The 17,442-nt window shown below is 40.9% G+C and overlaps 1 protein-coding gene across 2 annotated transcripts; it reads left to right on the forward strand.

The window, feature by feature from the left end:
* The first annotated feature begins 3,417 nt into the window (after positions 1–3,417).
* LOX (lysyl oxidase) lies at positions 3,418–16,676 on the forward strand. Of its 2 annotated transcripts, XM_061346050.1 has the most exons (7): positions 3,418–4,243; positions 4,693–4,801; positions 6,124–6,261; positions 8,442–8,598; positions 10,990–11,085; positions 11,229–11,344; positions 12,835–16,676. In XM_061346050.1, the coding sequence occupies exons 1-7, from the start codon at positions 3,523–3,525 to the stop codon at positions 12,839–12,841; spliced, it is 1,344 nt and encodes a 447-aa protein (XP_061202034.1). In that variant the 5' UTR covers positions 3,418–3,522; the 3' UTR covers positions 12,842–16,676. The 2 variants fall into 2 exon arrangements, with proteins under 2 accessions (XP_061202034.1, XP_061202037.1); XM_061346053.1 differs by lacking the exon at positions 12,835–16,676 and having other exon boundaries at positions 11,229–11,348.
* Positions 16,677–17,442: the final 766 nt, after the last annotated feature.

Raw genomic sequence — 17,442 nt, forward strand, 5'->3', positions numbered from 1 at the left:
ACAATAACTATAATTAAAAGCTGCAAAACAAGACAAACTTAAATAATCTGGAGGAAACTAAATGTTCACATAAATAGAAAAATCAGAGTGAGTTCTCTCTCTACTTACCCATAACTCAAATGTGTAAAATAAATTTCACAGATACAGAAAGCTGAAACCAACCACTACTCTTCGAGATTTTTCTCATAGTGAGTCCTCGACAATCAACCCTTCAATCACAAATATCTTTCTTAGGACTTGTACTCAGACATGCCAAATTAAAATAGTTTTGGTTCTGTTTGGGGCTTTTTGTTGTTGTTGGGTTTTGTTTGTTTGGTTGTTTGGTTGGTTGGTTGTTTGTTTTTTGAGGAACGGGTTAATCTTTCTTCCATGAGGACTCCAAATGCTACACATTCCATGGAAGACATTTTTCCTTTGAATGATGGCTGCAACAATCTACTAATTAAATTAAAATATAAAATACTTCCTAACCTTAGATTTTGAGAAATTACTGTGATTACTTACTAATACCTGGTGAGGGAAAATGTAATTTCTCAGTTGATATAGACTGACTTTATTCCTGTAGGTGGCAGAAATCAAAGTCCCCAGTGCAACTAGTACCCCAGCAAACCAGTCACTCCAGCCAAAAGAGAAAGAGGTAGGCTAAGAAAGAGGTAGGTTAAGTAAATTAGCCTTGATCTAGTGTCAGAACTGGACTTTACCATATTAACCACATGAGAAAGCTTAGTACCGGAGTACTTGACAGTTTTTAAGGTATTTTTTAAAGCAATCACAGTACCTGATGTTGCTTACAAGTCTTTTAAGTTATTGCAAAGTTTTTCACCTCTGTACCTCTCATCACAGACACCAGGTGGGCTTTTTGACACCCTTGGCAGACCCAGGGTATTAATGCTATGTATAATTATTCAACCTGTAAAGAGAGGACAGTAGTTCAATGGACATAGGCACCTAACGATAAGAGAAGGACATGACTCTCTAGGGATGCTGATAATGCTTTTCATGCTTTATAAAACCTAAATTACTCAACAAATTAAACTCATGCTATGGAAAAAAAAGGCAGACAGTGTGAATGGCTGATAAATGGGCAGGAGTAGACTTCTCCAGTTTCACGAAAAATAGTTACTTAATCAGAAAAAAAAAAAAAAAAAAAAGAAATGGCCAGAATCCCACTGTGTGGAAACATTGTCTAATATCACACATTGGGCAACAACCTGCTGTTTGTAACACTAGTAAGATTTGTGGGGAGATTAGAAAGACAGAAACCTTGTTCCTTCAGTGTTGCATTTTCCCTATCTTCAACCTTTCCACTTTACTCAGTCTTAGTCACTGATTGTTCCAGGCAAACCTTTAAGTGGAGAATAGTATTTTAAAAGCCACAACAAGAAAAACCAAGTGGAAAAGAAGACTGCTAATATGGTGAATAAGAGAACCCAAACCCAACCACCCCTGTAGCAAACTGCCCAAACTAGGACTAACTGGAATGTAAGGCACAAGCCTCTTTGGAAAGACACCAGTTACTGGTCCTGCTGGGGGGCTCAGTCCAGCAGATAGTCCCCTCCATCCTGGTGACAGCTAACAGTGATAACAAACACACACTTTGCTACTGGGGCTATTGCCAAGTAAGAAGACTTTGTTCTCTTTGATGCATCCCTGGCCTGTGCTCCTCAGTGCTCTCCAGGCTGGGAATTTTTACAGTGAACTGCCGATTCCCCTGCGATTTTAACCTGGATCCAGGTTGTTAGGGTGACTGCAGGGAAGCGAACAGTGCTTAAGGAAGTCCACTAGGCTGCACACTTGCCTGCAGCACAGGTCTCCCCAGACCATGAGCAGAATAAGCAAGCCCGGCTCGATGAGCAGTCACTGCCAGTCACTGGTCACAGCCTCCGACCCGCTAGCACTTGAAATAATATTCAATTACAATAAACTGCAATACAACAAAAATGACAGGAAAACGTACCAAGCACATTAAAATGCAGTGGCATCTATCTGCTCAGCCAGTAGCCTGCAGACTGCTAAACTGACCTGGGGAAGCAAGCAGCAGCAGGAAAGTGTCTTGCATCTACCTCGGGAGGGTAAAAACTTCTTCCGGCCTGGACTGATGGCCTTTGATAAGAATAGCTTGAGAAATACCCTCCCCACCAAACTTCTAGTGAAGGAGAACTTTTGTGTATTCTCCTTCATTCCTTTGCAAGGATTCATAAGCAAACAGCCCTTGGAAAAATACACCCAAAATGAGTTCTGGCTGAAATCCATGGACCTTAATTCGTCTGTCTTGCTGGGTGATTGGACGTATCAAAACACAGGGCTAATGAACTCTTGTAAAAGCAGGAAGGGAGGAAGAGGCTTTCGGGCCACAGCGTGCTCCTTTTCTCCCTCATGGTTTTGGGGAGACGCTGCCCCAGCCAGGTTTATTTGTTCTGGTGACGGGGCTAAGCCTCTCCCATGTGAAATTTCACTTTTCAATGAAATCTTACTCCGGGAGCAGCACCGCCAGCTGTTCTCGTGTGACTCATGCGCAGAAAACCCAAAAGTCAATAGTCAAGAGTTTATTTGATGGAGATTTTCTCCTAATTAAGAGGTCATTAAGGCGATCCGACTGTTCCTCAGCCTTGAGACCAGGGTCCCCAGCAGCTGCTCCAGCCCACGAGACAGTTGCCGGCCAGCACATTTTCCAGAAACATGTTTCCTCTCTCGCTAGCGGCCCCTTCCCCCTCCCGCCACCCCGTTTCTAGTCACTCCAGCGCTGATGAGCTAATAGCATTTTTCCTTTGCATATTTTGGCGCAGCTCCACCGCATACTCTGGCGGACTACGTGTGTCTGAGCGCGCCCGCCCGCCGCAGGCTCGGCGCGGATAGGGGCGCGGGGGGGCAGCAAGGATGGGTAGATGGATGGATGGATAGAAGGAGGGAGGCGGGGAGGATGGGGAGCCCCCGCCGCCGTCGCCGTGCCATCCCGCGCCGCCCCTTCCCCCCTGTTCCCCCGCGCGGGGTGGGTGGGGGGCGGCCGTGGGGGAACTGTCAGGGCCGCACGTTTCCAGCCGCATTACGTGAATAAATGGCGGGGGCGCAGCCAGCGGGGCTTGTGTAACTTTGCGAGCGTGCCAGCGAGTTTTAAAGTCCCTGGTCTCTCCTCCTCCTCCTCCTCCTTCCCTCGCTCCAGACACCAGCGCGGGCCGGAGGACGATGAGAGGCTGATTGTTTGCTCCGGCTCCCTATTCGCATCCCCTCGCCTATAAATACCGGCGAGAAGAAAAGCCGCTCCCGCCGCCTTCCCCGGGCCGGGTTTCCTTCCTAACGGCCTGACCTGCCCGATGGCAGCGCCAGGGTGCTGCCGCGCTTGAGGCCCCGCTGCCCGCCTAACCGTTCCCAGAGGCGCAGCCCTTTCCCCCCGGCTTCCCCACACTCCCCCCCCCCTCTCCTCCCTCCGCCCAGTCCCGGCCAGGAAGGCGCCCCTTTCTCTCTGCTCGCCACCCCCATTTCGCCCGTTTCTCCCCTCGGTCGGCACCCAGGAAAGAGGAGAGGATGCATTTCACGCCGCCGGGGCTCCTGCTCGCCCAGCTCCAGGCTTGCATCTACTGGAGCTGCCTGTGGCCCGCCGGCTGCCAGCAGCCGCCGCCGCGCCGGGACCCCCCGCCGCCCCCCGCCGCCTGGAGGCAGCGGATCCAGTGGGAGAACAATGGGCAGGTGTACAGCTTGCTCAGCCTCGGCTCCCAGTACCAGCCCCCCCGGCGCAGGCAGGCGGCCGAGGCTGTGGGCAGCCCCATCCTGCTGCTGCGGAACAACGGCACGCTGCCGCGGAGAGCCGCCGCTCGAGCCGCCGCGGAGACCCAGCCCGCCGCCGGCAGCCGAGGCGGCTCCGGCGCCCGGCACTGGTTCCAAGCCGGCTACCAGCCTCCCTCCGGGGGCCGCGCCTCCCCTGTGCCGCTGAGCCAGAGCTCCGCTGTCCCCGCGGCCACGGGGGTGGCCGGGAGCGCATCGTCTGGGGCGTCGAGACCCGGCACCTCCACCAGCCCCGCCCGCGACATCGGGACCGACGGCAGCCGGAGCAGCACTGGGGCCGGCGACCTGCCTCCCCTCAGCAGCTTCAGATCCGGGCGGGAAGATGTCATGGTAGGAGACGACCCCTACAACCCCTACAAGTACACGGACGATAACCCCTACTACAACTACTACGACACCTACGAGCGGCCCCGGCAGGGCAGCAGGTACCGACCCGGCTATGGCACCGGCTACTTCCAGTATGGTAAGAGCCTGCCTTTACTTTCTCGTCCCGTCTTGTCCCGTGCTCCCCGCCGGCCCCGGCCCCGCGGTGCTGGCCCGGCGCGTCCCGCAGGGACACGGTGCGGGGTCTGCGGTTCTGCCAACCCCTCGCTCCGGGCAAAGCCCGACCCAGCACGGATTTGGAGGGCTCCCGGACTGCCCAGTCCCGGGAGACAGCGGTCTCCGGGGCTGGGGGGTAGGGCGAGGTGCGGGTGGGACGGTGGGGAACCCACAGCAGGGGCCCGGGCGTCGTGCTTGTGGTGCGGGCTTTGAGAAAAGCCGAAGGACCTGAGCAAGAAGGGAGAGCGGCCTTAATGGGTGGCAGGGTCTTTAGCAAAGCGACAGCTTCTAAGAATTGGGGTGGAAGCCAAGAATTTGCAGACGTGTCCTGGGTTGATCTTGCTGTTATGTGGTTGGTTTGATGAACTGCAGGTCTCCCTGACTTAGTCCCGGATCCCTATTACATCCAGGCGTCCACATATGTCCAGAGGATGTCCATGTATAACTTGAGATGTGCTGCCGAGGAAAACTGCCTGGCAAGGTAGGCTTTTGCCTGTTGACAGTGGGTTCTTGTACTCCTGCACCCACCGCAATTGTGCCTGAGGACTTGGTGGAGAGTGGAGACAAGAGAGGCTGGAGGGCCCAGGAAACCTACCCCAGTTTGTATTTTACAATTTTGTAAATTTGTATTTTACAAATTTTGTGACTTTCTTATGAGCCTGTGGCAGGTGGTGGGATGTGCACATAAGAAAACAATACAGCCGTACCAGAGAGACACACACCACAGAAGAATCTGCATTTTATGAAAAGTTATATTGCACATTTCTGTTATCAAGCTCATTTGAACATACCTGAATTTTGCAAAATGGAGGCACCTAAAAACATCCACTTGAATCTGGTGATTTTCATCCCTTTTCTCTAATCCAATGGGCTCATATTCGACTCCATTAAAAATAGGAAAAAAAGAAAGAAAACAGAAAAACCAAACTATTCTTACCAGCACAAGTTAAATTATAAAATGCTAATTGTTTCTGGGCCCATGTCTTGTAATGACTCTTAAGACTAAAATCTCCCTGAAAAAAAATGTTTCAAAGTGTTTTAATGGGTTGAAATAATGGCTTTTTTATTATGTTGGGTCCTGTCCAGTTGGCAAAGGGGGATTTTTTCTGTTTTGATTGGAAAGAAATCAACATAGCTGTTTTTAACAATTTTAACTTTTTTGATACCTTATCATGCAAAACAGGTTTACTTATTTACCAGCATCATTAATTGATGCCAGGCTGTTTCCAGGCTCATGCTCTTTCTTCACTTGATGGAAAAAGAAAACATGACATAAGAAGCAGTATTTTTTATGCTAATCTTACAGTGAAGATTAATTGAAATGTTCTTGCCGGCTATCAATTGATTAAAATATTCCGGTATTTAAAATACTGTAGATAAAGGCTATGTGAAATAGGGAAAGAAAGCCTAAGGCATATGTATATTTTTTCCAACAGAAACAAACATCTGTTGTGTGATCTTAGGCACACAGTGAGTTCCTTTGCTTAACAGCCATTAATAAAATCGTGGGTTTGGTGCCATCAGTACCGTCAGTGACTTTACACCTAAGTGATGGCCTGCCTCAAAGACAGAAGTAGAGTCAGTGGTCAAACTTCCATTTACATTATTAGAAGCAGATCTGAATCTTATTCAGGTCTTGGTCTGGCACCAGACTCTTCTGAGTACGCCATGTGGCATTTTTGTGTGTCTTTAATGCATGAGCTTTATGGAGGCTGAAAAGATCAGTTACTTCTGAGACCACGTAAGGTGTTTTCTTAACGCGTTTCTTGCATATACTTACATCTCTTTTTTGCATTATTACAGCTCAGCTTATCGAGCAGATGTTAGAGACTATGACAATCGGGTGCTCTTGAGATTCCCCCAAAGAGTGAAGAATCAAGGCACGTCAGATTTTCTGCCCAGCAGACCCCGTTACTCATGGGAGTGGCACAGCTGTCACCAGTGAGTGAAGTGCTCAGTATGGTACCTTCTAATTATCTTTTTCACTAGCAAATTGCCACTCTAAAGGTGACATTTTCTAAAGCTGCAGTGAAGCAGGGGGAAGCCATGGGGAAGCTATGTAGCCACCTGAAACCAAAATGGATAAGAAGCTTACCCATAAGTATAAAACTCTCACAAGTATAAATTCATTATAATTACAAGGCTCAAATCAGTTTTGACAATGGCACCTTCTCTTCTGATTGTAGTCCAGTTACATTTAAGTGAAATCAGCAAATAGAAGTCCTAATCATGGTAAAGTAACTGTGCAAACCCTAAAACGTACCTTTACTACATATTACCTATAATATATCATTGTAAACATTGAACCATACTTCTTGACTTAAATTTAATGGGTTACTTCTTGACAAGGAATGGTCTGGTCAATGTGAAAAAGAAGGTACTGAGTTGACTGATGCCATTATCAGTATCCTTCTCATATGATACTTTCACGTAGCAGTATTGCCCTAGAAATAGCAGAATTGCTGGAAACATGGCAAGGCAAATGTAGTAGAACATTTTCAGCATTTTAGGAGCAGGTTACACTGAAGACTTGCACGTTTTCAGAAAGTTCACATGCAACAGTTTGCAGGTTTGTCCCAATTTTTGCTATTTTGTAGGAGGACCAATAGGACGCTTACTTTACTCCCACATTACTTCAAATACAATTCTGCTGTTACGGGTATTATTCTAGTTAAAAATTAATACGTAATGTGGTCTTGATCTAAAGGCCCCTAGAGGCAATGAAATATTTCTTTCTAGCTTCAGAGGCTTTAAGCTTTGAATAAAAAATCAAGATCTTTACAGCAAATTCTTTAAATAAAAAAAAAAGCAAAAGACAAATATTGCTAGTTTATAAATCTTGTGAGGATAAAAAAGCTAAAACTAAATCAACCCAAACAAAAAAGCTTTCATAAATACTTTTGTTAAACCCCATCCCTGAAAAAGAAACCACCAGCAAAAAACCCTTTAACCCTGGTGCTTTCAAAATTGATAGATGAATGAGATGGATAGAGAGCAACTGAAATCTTCCGTTTGCTAAAAAGCAGTTTTACTCTGCCATAATCACTGTCCAGATGCAAAGTATCTCTGATGCTGATTCAGTTCTTGGACAGAAAATACACTGCCCATAAAAAAAATAATAAAAATGCATTTCTTGTGATCATTTCCATGAGAGTGAAACAAGCTCATTTAAAAATGAACTGCAACTGCCATTTAGTTTGGCTAGCCATCAGACTTCAGTGTTAGTCATCATAATCTGAGGACCACTTTTAGTGTTCCTGACATGCATGATTCATTTTAACAATACATTTGAATTCTGTTTAATTATATCTTTCTTGTATAACTCTTCAGCTGAAGGCATATGTAAATAACAGTAGCCAGATGTTGCACAGACATCTGTGCAGGTAGACAGTACAAGTTTAGTTTTCCTTGTGTTTGAAAAAGTGAAATTAAGAGAATAATAGCTGTTCAAGTTCATAGTAGGAGCTAGAAATCTGTGTGACAGCAAGAAAAATGCATCACTATGCCCAGCTCCAAAATACACATACTTTTGAAACAGAGACTACATTAAATATAATCTAAAAAAATTGACGCTAGGTGAGATCTGCATTGCCAGTAGACAGAAGGTGATTTCTTTATGCAGATTTGTTTTTGCTAATGTTATGAATGTATCATATTGATTGAGGGCCATGGAAATGTGAAAATGGATTGTTGCGTTTTTACTATCAAGTAGAAAACTTCCCTGGGATTTACAGAATGTAAGGTAAGCATTCCTAGTGAAACTCTGGCTAAGGGCAGTTATAAGATGTACAGTTCAAATATGAACTACTTAATACTTGCTATTGTTATTGGAAAAAAGCTGAGACAGGAAATTTTGGAAAAACAATGGTGCTATAGAGTTTTTCCTTTAACAAATTAACATCTATTATTTATTTATATATTTATTTTATAGTCATTTAAAATTGGAGTAAAGGAAATAAAACTTACCCGGATGCCTGGTAATAGGAAATATCCTATCACACAAGTTCTGTGCAATAAATAAAATTTAACCACATCTAACAGAAGGTAGATCAAATAGGAATCTGTAAAATGTCATTGACCAGATCTGATCTGTCTTTAATGAAGTATCTATGGTTTAACAGACATTATCACAGCATGGATGAATTCAGCCACTATGACTTGCTGGATGCAAGCTCACACAGAAAAGTTGCTGAAGGACACAAAGCAAGTTTCTGTCTTGAAGATACCTCCTGTGATTATGGGTATTATAGACGGTATGCATGTACAGCACATACACAGGTAAGGGTTGGTTTGGAGACAACCAAGTTTATTTTCCCTCTCTAATTTATCTTTGGATATTTTTTTTCTACCAATCACCTCCTGACCTAAATTATCTGATGCCCTAACTAGCTCTGAAATTCTCCATCACAGCAACTTTAAGACTTAACAATTTGCCCAAGTGCTGCTATGTGGATGTCCCATTAAAATGCAGGGTCACTTACTAGCCTAGCATCACTGGTAAGTGAATGGTATTAAAACACGTCACAAGTTCTTGTGGTTATAGTACAGGTGAAATGAGCTAAAGGAAACCTGAGACAAGAGTCAGTGAAGAAGTCTTTTCCAGTGTGCTTGGCTGGTGGCAGAATTCATGTGTAGTATTTTCCCCCTTGCAGAGCATGAGGCTGCAAGTTGCTGAATGCCCTTAACACATGTAGCTTCTGGCTGGCAGTCCAATACAGAAACCTTATAGCTTTATGCATGTATAGAGGGTTCTTGAAGAGAATGGCATCCATGTGACAATTACGATGGGTTGTATACAAAGTAAACCAAGGTGTTAGAGCTCATTAAGGGAACTGATAAAAAATCTAAAGGTACCATTATGATATGATACAAATCCATGATAGACTCCTACCTTAAATACTGCACGGAGTCTGATCACCACTTCTTGAAACTGCCACAGAAAAACTTAAAAACTCAAAGCAAGCAACCCTAGGAGAACAAGGATGATCAGCAGTGTATAGCTACCACAGTAAGAGATTTCATAGATTAATTCCATTTGGAAAACCAGGAAAAAATACTGAATCTTGAGTCGTCCTGTATGGAAAGAGGAAATTGTTGATATTCACTGTTTCTCACAGCACAGGAATTTAAGGATATCCAAAAGAACTGTCAGACAACAGCATTAAAACAGAGAGGAGAGCTCTTTTGACACATGAATAAAGAATTAAATGCCTTGCCGTAGGATGTTTCAGAGAACAAAAAATCTACATGTGTTAAAAAAAATAAATAAAGTAATGGAGGCTCTTAAATAAAAAAATCTGATGGTACACCATATCTTAAATACAGTTAAATGCCTGGTAAAAAGAATTTTGCTGGGTAAAGGACATTATACAGCCCATTTCTGATGCTCTTTTCTCCTCAGCCATCTGCTGCTGATCACTGTCAGAGACAGGACACTGAGCTTGAAGGATCTGTGGTTTAACTCAATGTGGCCATACTTACACATAAACTTGTATCCCTTATTCTGAAGTTTTTCATCTAGGAGGTAGTTATTTTATCACAGAGAAATGACAGCTATGCTTCAGTGACTGACATGTCCACATCTGAATTTTAAATATAATGAATGATCTGTAATACATAAAGGCTTTGAAGAGGTTTTATAAATAACTTTCCCCTTTCTGGAGACTATGACATCTAGCTAAGCAACATACATATTTTACAGCTGGAGTATTTGTGTCACTAGAATCATGTCTGTGTCAGCGTTTCCACTGGAAGCCCATATTTCAGGGGTTTGTAATTGTACTGTAAAACTTTCCTCCAGCCTCAGACTTGGCACATACTTGTGAGAGTCTGAGCTGATCACCAGCTGGGTCAAGAGGGAATTCCTTCAGGACTTGGGTTTTGTGCACTCTTGTGTGTTGCCAGAACACTTCAGCTTTGCATAGAGCGATCTGTATCAGCCACAATTAAAAGACACCAGATTTAAACTGCCGATACATTCCTGTATGAGATTCTTACTGATGTTCCTAATAGCAACCAAGTTTTCAGAAAAGATTCATCTGGAAGAAAGTCTTTCAGTTCTCTCAGATTCTTGTGTCACTGTTTGCCTGAAGAGATGTTTTTTTCTGTGCAAAACTCAATGTAAAAGTGGCCCTACACTCTACTATTCAAAGATGGCACTTTGGCAAAGTACCTCCATAGCAAAATGTTGCATCATTTCTAGAGGCAGAGACAGGATCAAACACGGTGATCAAGCGGGTACTCCAGAATCTCAAAAGCTATTTACTTGTGATTTACCGATATTTAGGTCCAGCCTTTGGTCAGTTTTAATTTTATTCTTATCTTTCGTAAAGAACAGTAACAGCATCCACAATGTTTACATAAAAGGAATACTGTGACAAGTGACAATATAGATAAAATACAGTTATTTCACAGATGAACAACTATCATTAGTATAGGTGTTTCTTATGCAGGACTAATATAGTGCTGTCCATAAAGTGGTATGTTAGACTTTCATGTTCTAGTTTACATATTCAAGTAAAATGCCAAGAAAAAATAAGCCTAATTTCCTAAGCTAATTTTCCTGCTGAAATGTGATGGCTAAGTGAAGTTCAGTCTGAGTGCCCCTAATGTCTAGAATTTTACTATTCCTAATTTTTTTTTACATCCATCTTAACTTCATATTTTTAGGGACTGAGCCCTGGCTGCTATGACACTTACAATGCTGATATAGATTGCCAGTGGATTGATATTACAGATGTAAAACCTGGAAATTACATTCTGAAGGTAAGGGTATTTGGCAGTGGGGAGGTTTTGATATTTTTGTGGTTGTTTTTTTTTTTAAAGAAGCAAATGATATGCTTATGTCAATCTGAATATAAGTGATCACCTCAAAGCTGTTAGACAACACTGTGCTTTCTCCCCTTAAGGTCAGCGTAAATCCCAGCTATTTGGTACCTGAATCAGATTACTCCAACAATATTGTACGCTGTGATATACGCTATACAGGCCACCATGCATATGCCTCTGGCTGCACAATTTCACCGTAAGTACATTCCTTTGTTTTTGCAACTGTTTTATATTCATAGTACTAAAGTTGACAGGCAGATATATAAAGCTTAGGCATTTACTTTAGATGGAAAAATTAACTTCCACCATTAATTCTCGTGATACTTGTTTCTTCAGTAAGTTGCTTCTTGGGTTTCAGCATCTAGCGTGTTAATTCAGGATTCAGATGGTACTTTTCAAAGGTCTTTTTTGGCAGGATGATGGGAACAGTTGCTTTGCTCTTGACAACTGCAGACCTTTCAAATCCTGACCTCTGGTAATTAAACTATTTCTGTAGGGCTAGCACTGCTTTTTAAAGATCTAGTCTAGAAAAGCAATCACGAGGGAGAATCTTGCTCTTGCCATCATGCTATCAGGATATATAACTCTTTCAAAACTGCTGCTGTCTGGGCTGCTAGGTAACTACCTCTGGTCCACGCTGCCTTAGTATTTGCCCTAAAACTCTGTGCTCATTCAGTACTCATTTATACCACCCACACAGAACTCTGGAGCAGTTAGAGAGCTCTTAAGACATTCTGCAAAGTCCGATGAGTGTATGTTACTTTGCTGCCGCTGCTGACACTGCAGCCATCCTCTTTGAAGCAATTCCTCCAGACACATCCCATTTACAGCTTAGTTCTTCAAAAGTTGAAACAATGCCACAATTATGCCCTCTTTTTTCCCTCCAAAAGGAAAATTCATTTCATTAATGTTCTCATAGCAGATCTGCTATAGATTAGTATCTGTGAAGCACACACACATGCAAAGCTTCAGTCTTCTGTAACAGGATAATACATAAGTTGTTCATACAAAATATTTATAAAGTGGTTTCATTTGGATTACATAAGGAGTATTAACATTGTATGGCGGTTCATAGGAGATAGATTCCAGAGCAGAAAATGAAAAGTAAGTAAGTGATTGGTATAGTCTGCTATAATGGCATCAGTGAAACAAACATATAAAATTAATGTGACTATTGCTTAATTAGCCTCATTAGGAAGCCGGTAGTTAAATGAAAATGAGAAACATATTTTCATGCCAGTGTGGAGATCTGTATTTATAATCACACTTTGGTCACAAATGCAACAAGTTAAAAGGCTTCAGCAAGATCCTCTATTTGTTCTTGCCATGTGGTTGTCAGACTTTTAGGAAACAAAGTTAAAAAAACAGGTATCCTGCAAGTCATGAGCAATCGTATTTGATGGACCTGTGGCAGGAGCTCTTAAAGCATTTCTCTGTAAGAGGACTAACTGGTACTTCTAGGAACACAGGAACACCATTTCCATCCACATTCACATGGAAGGGAAATTTTTGCTTCATGCCTCCAACCTTTAATCTCCCCAGCATACCTCTGTAAAAGTTATATCAGGGTGAGGAAGCACAATTTCTGCTACTGTTTGTTGATCTGCACCTTCAAGCTGAAAAAAGGTATTTAGCAGGAACTCCTTCGTGTTCATCTGCCTCACATTCTTTCTTTTCTCCCAACAGATACTGAGAAAGATGCAAAAAAATGGATGAGACGATGACAAATGTTTTGAACTGAAGTATCGTTATATAAACTTAAATAGGATGTAAACACTATACAAGCAAAACTACAGAACATACACACATACACCCACACACCTTATGTGATTTTGAAGCACTTCAGTTGCTTCTCAACCAAAGCTGTAACTGGATTTTAAGCATTTAAATTGGCATTACTTTTATAACTATTGAAATGTGTGGAACTGGTGATTCATGCACAGATACTTTATATTTTGAAAATCTAACTCATTCATAAAGACATGAGCGTTCCTTAACTCCTGAAAATTTGGAGTTTAGATGATAATAGACTTCAGTGTGAACATTACTGATGAATGAGTTGGACATTTTAAAAGCTAGTGAAAATTTATATAAAATGAATTAAATAAAATGCAATAGAAAGTACTAATGTCACCTATCTAAGACAATACCAGAATGAAAAAAAAAGCTTAGGAGTAATGCTACAGTACCATTAAAATGAATTTGCTAGGACATGTTGATTTGAATGAGAAAAGTCTGTTCGGTTTTCAAGGAATATTAACATATAGCAAAAAAAAAAAAACATATAAAGATATATATCTCAGTTATACCCCTGCAAGAAAAGTTATGTTTACATTTTTAATACATTAGAAGTGTTTCCATAAGTAAAAAAACAGATGGGGTTTTGAAAGAAACCTTTCATCTGTGGAAATAAATTAAAGAACTTAGCCACCTTTCTATTATTCAAGAGATTTTTCAAGGTGAGGCTTTTAAAAGAATTCTGCAGACTTAATGTGGATACAAATAAGTACCTGTCAAGACAAGGGCTCTTGGAGAGGAAGAGTCCTTGATATAGTTATCTGTGAAAAACATCTGACTTGAACAGGTTAACCATGAAAATAATATAAGGAACTAACTCAGGTGGCACCACCAACAGGAGTAGGTCAGAATATCTAACAGTTTTTGTTGTGAAAAAGCCTACTACCTGCTTCCCCCTTAAGTACTGTATTTGACTTTAAAAATGTCAGTGTTCGAACACAGAAGTTGAAACTATACTATATACAGAGGGAGAATAAAAGTCAATGTATTTAACATCCTACTTTAGGCTGTTCAGGACAGGAACCAAATAAACATTGTAAGGGGAAAAACTTCCAGCCCAAATTAAAGTTTTTGCTGAACTGCTTAACTGGTGCTGGGCACGCCACTCATCCCCCCATCCCCAAATTATTTTGCTTTTGCAGTGCACCCTGCTGTAAGCTACAGTAGCTGTGATTTTGTTTTTAAACTGTGAAATAACATATCACAAGGGGATCTGGTGGGTGTTGGGTTTTTTTTCAGAAGACTTCTGATCATGTAAAACAAAGGATCTACTTTTGAAACAAAGGGACCTAGAAATACTGATTGGCATTGGTTAAGTTTCATCAGCAGTTCAAAACACCTAATGAAATATGGAAAGCTCATTATGTTTTAAAAAAACCCTGAAAAATGTGTGTGCTATTTGGCATGGTGAACAAATAAAAAGTCTGAGGAGTATGGAGAGGTTTTATTGTCACTGTTGAGAATAGCTGAGGCAGTATTTGGAAGTATTATACACAATAGAACCCTATGGATTTGATAGTTTTATGAACTATTGCAATACTTTTAAGATCAACTTGTTCTTTATTACATATATTTAAGCTTATTTCATGATTATAAAGTATTTTCACCTTTATCATAATAACTTGGTTAAAAATTTGCACAACTAGTATGCATACTTAAAAATAATCTAAGAAACAGCAACGCAGTGATCACTACCCAGCACTGGGAGTGGGTGCAGAATTAGTATAATTTATACCTGCAAGTCTCTTTTTATATGCGGAGAGATCCATTTTCACCAGTATGGGCGACAAACAGAAGCAAAATTTGGAAAACAGATTTATTAGAAAGCCATTTATTACAATATGTCTGCAAAAATAAGAGTCTGTTTAAAGTCTAGGCTTCTGAAATCTCAGCCCAGATTTTTTAAGATTAAAGGGGCTAAGGGATGCAAATGCATTCACCTTTCTAAAGACTTGGGTCAAAATTGGTGTGAAAGTCCTGACAGCAGCTTGGGCAATGGACACAGAAGCTACTGTAATGGAAGCTAGGCTGTGGGCACCAGCTGCTTCCTGGTAAAAGGTTGTTTGCTGGTACCTCATTGTGCCTGATAATGTGCTGAATGTGGGATAAGACCGCACTAACTGGACACAGAGCAGCCACAGAAATTGAGTTTATCCCTTGACTCATGAGGCAGTAACCTGCTCACATGTCTATACCCAAACTACTTGCAGAACTCCACTGAATTCAGCAAGGAGCCAGAGGACCTAGAGCATCAGTGCAGGTGGAGATGATTGTAATAGTGGACTTGGTCCTTTCAGTGGGAATGGCCTGGATCGGAAAGGTGTTGAACGCCATGACTTTGAATATTGGGGATACTGGAGCTACAAAAATGTAGCTTTTTTTTTTTTTTTTCCATAGCAAAATATTGTATTTCTATTGAAATGTGTGTTAAGCAACATGACATAAGAGATGTACAATAGCATAAAAATTGACTAAGATATCATGAACAGTCTATTTAGAAAAACAAGGGATTTTAGGATTAAAAAAAATGAAGGAATGTGATTTTAACTTCCCCTGTTTAACTGCAGTAAATCACAATGCTGTAGAAGAGTTTATTATATAACATGTAGAAAGTAGTTCTAAACTGGGGAGTGCCAACCAGTATTTTCAGTGTCTTGGCTCTGCAGTTTTGACCCAGCTACCTAATTTACTTTTTTTCATACTGGAATATATGTGTGGGATTACGTTTTGTGCAGTTTTGTTGAAAAACATTTATAAATGCTGTTTTGATAAAAACCTTATTTTATGAAGCAAATTATATTTTGGAATCCTTTTTTTACCAGACACTGGGCTTATTCCGATAACCTTCGAGAGGCTTTTTGCCTTTCATCTCAGCGGGAGTAAAATCAGATTTAAATTTTTATGAGAATTCTAGTATAAATTTTCTGTCTTGAAGTCTCAACTTTCATTTGAAAAGCCAAATAATAAAAATGTGTGTGAAGCAATTACCTCCCACATTTCAGATCTTTAGATAAAAATTGCACATAAGGAGCTTACTGTTGTCAGGATCATTAAAGGAGGGGTTTGTTACATATTTTTTTTAATCCTGAAATACATTTGATATATGCATATTTTTAGACAAAGTGTAACAAAATGACAGATTGGTCACCAATGGAACCAACATACTGTGTAGATGATGTTTTTTGTGTTAGTAAAAGTCTACTCATTTTCTCTCTGCTCCAAAGTTCGCTATGCAGTGTCGAATGGGTGCAAACACCAAATGTATCTTCCTACAGTCACTTGTGCATTGTTGGCAGTGCACTCATTCAAAACCAGCAGGGTGAATTTCATAAAGGAGACATTGAAAGGTAGTTTATCCTGTGTCTCATGCTCATGCCGATAAGGCATTTTAATTTTCTCCAAATCCTAAGAGGTGCTGAAAGATTTTAACTTGAATTAAAACCAAAGAGTATGTTATTGGGAGGTTTTTATTATACAACTAAGTGCTACAGATACAGTGAAATGCCACTTGTTCTTTTCAACTTTTTTGGAGGTTTTTCATTACTTCCTTCACTTTTCTTCCAAGAGTCTTGATTTCAGTAACTTTGCATCTTTATCTGAAGAGCTTTAATTTATAATATTCAGGCACTAGCTTTGTATTCTTCATTGCACTTTCATATTCTTGTGTTACATGCCCGTATTATGGTTGCAAGTTTATGTGAAAATGACTTGAATAAACTGTTTCAAGTGTTCTATTTGTATTATATTTTATGCATAGGCCAGATCCATCTCTCAGTGAGAAACCTTTGACTTAAAGTTGTTATAACCATAAAAAATGAGGAAGATTCTGTCATGATGACATGGTCTCAGAAAAATTGTTAGAACTTAGAAACAAGAAAGAAAATGTTGCAAGACATGATGGATTACATCTCACACTACACAAAAGCTTAACATGTGAAGGCATAACAGCACAATGTATGGTTTGTCTGGATAGAATATTTCTTTACCTTATAGGCTGTCTCTGTAGGAACAGGCACTTAGAAATCACTTTAAGAATTTTTGCTCCAAACCTTTTCTATCATGGAAATAACAGTTGATCAGTCTGTAGTAGAAAGTCCATGAACTCTAGAAAACTGACTAACATGCCTAACACTCAGTTACTCCAAAACCATTTTATTCTTTCTTATTGGTTGTTCTTAGAGTATAAACCAACATCCTGCTGCCTCTTCAATATGTATGCTAAACTGATGAAATAGGCTGAATTGTGAAGCATCCCTTGTCCCTGCACTGAGGGATTAATACAGAAGATAATGCTTAAAACTTTGGAATCTTCAGTCTAGTAAGAGGTTGCTAAACACTTAAATACCAACTAATGGCACTCTTGGCTTTGAGTAAATGGAGACAAAAATGGATGCAGTATCTTTTAAAATTCATAGAGGGTCAAATTATTATAGACACAATGCTGTGATGATGTTCCTACATTTAGCTAACAAAATTATTTCTATACTACTACATCTT

The sequence above is a fragment of the Neopsephotus bourkii genome, unplaced genomic scaffold (genome assembly GCF_033783945.1).
Source record: "Neopsephotus bourkii isolate Nb327-2 ecotype Australia unplaced genomic scaffold, CSIRO-AGI_Nbou_v1 NB_256, whole genome shotgun sequence".
NCBI classification, from domain to species: Eukaryota; Metazoa; Chordata; class Aves; order Psittaciformes; family Psittacidae; genus Neopsephotus; species Neopsephotus bourkii.

Bases quoted from the DNA above. Each gene is read 5' to 3' on its own strand.
- LOX (XM_061346050.1), top strand. From the start codon at position 3,523: ATGCATTTCACGCCGCCGGGGCTCCTGCTCGCCCAGCTCCAGGCTTGC. The intron at 4,244-4,692 runs GTAAGAGCCTGC...GATGAACTGCAG, and splicing joins CACCGGCTACTTCCAGTATG to GTCTCCCTGACTTAGTCCCG. The intron at 4,802-6,123 runs GTAGGCTTTTGC...GCATTATTACAG, and splicing joins GAGGAAAACTGCCTGGCAAG to CTCAGCTTATCGAGCAGATG.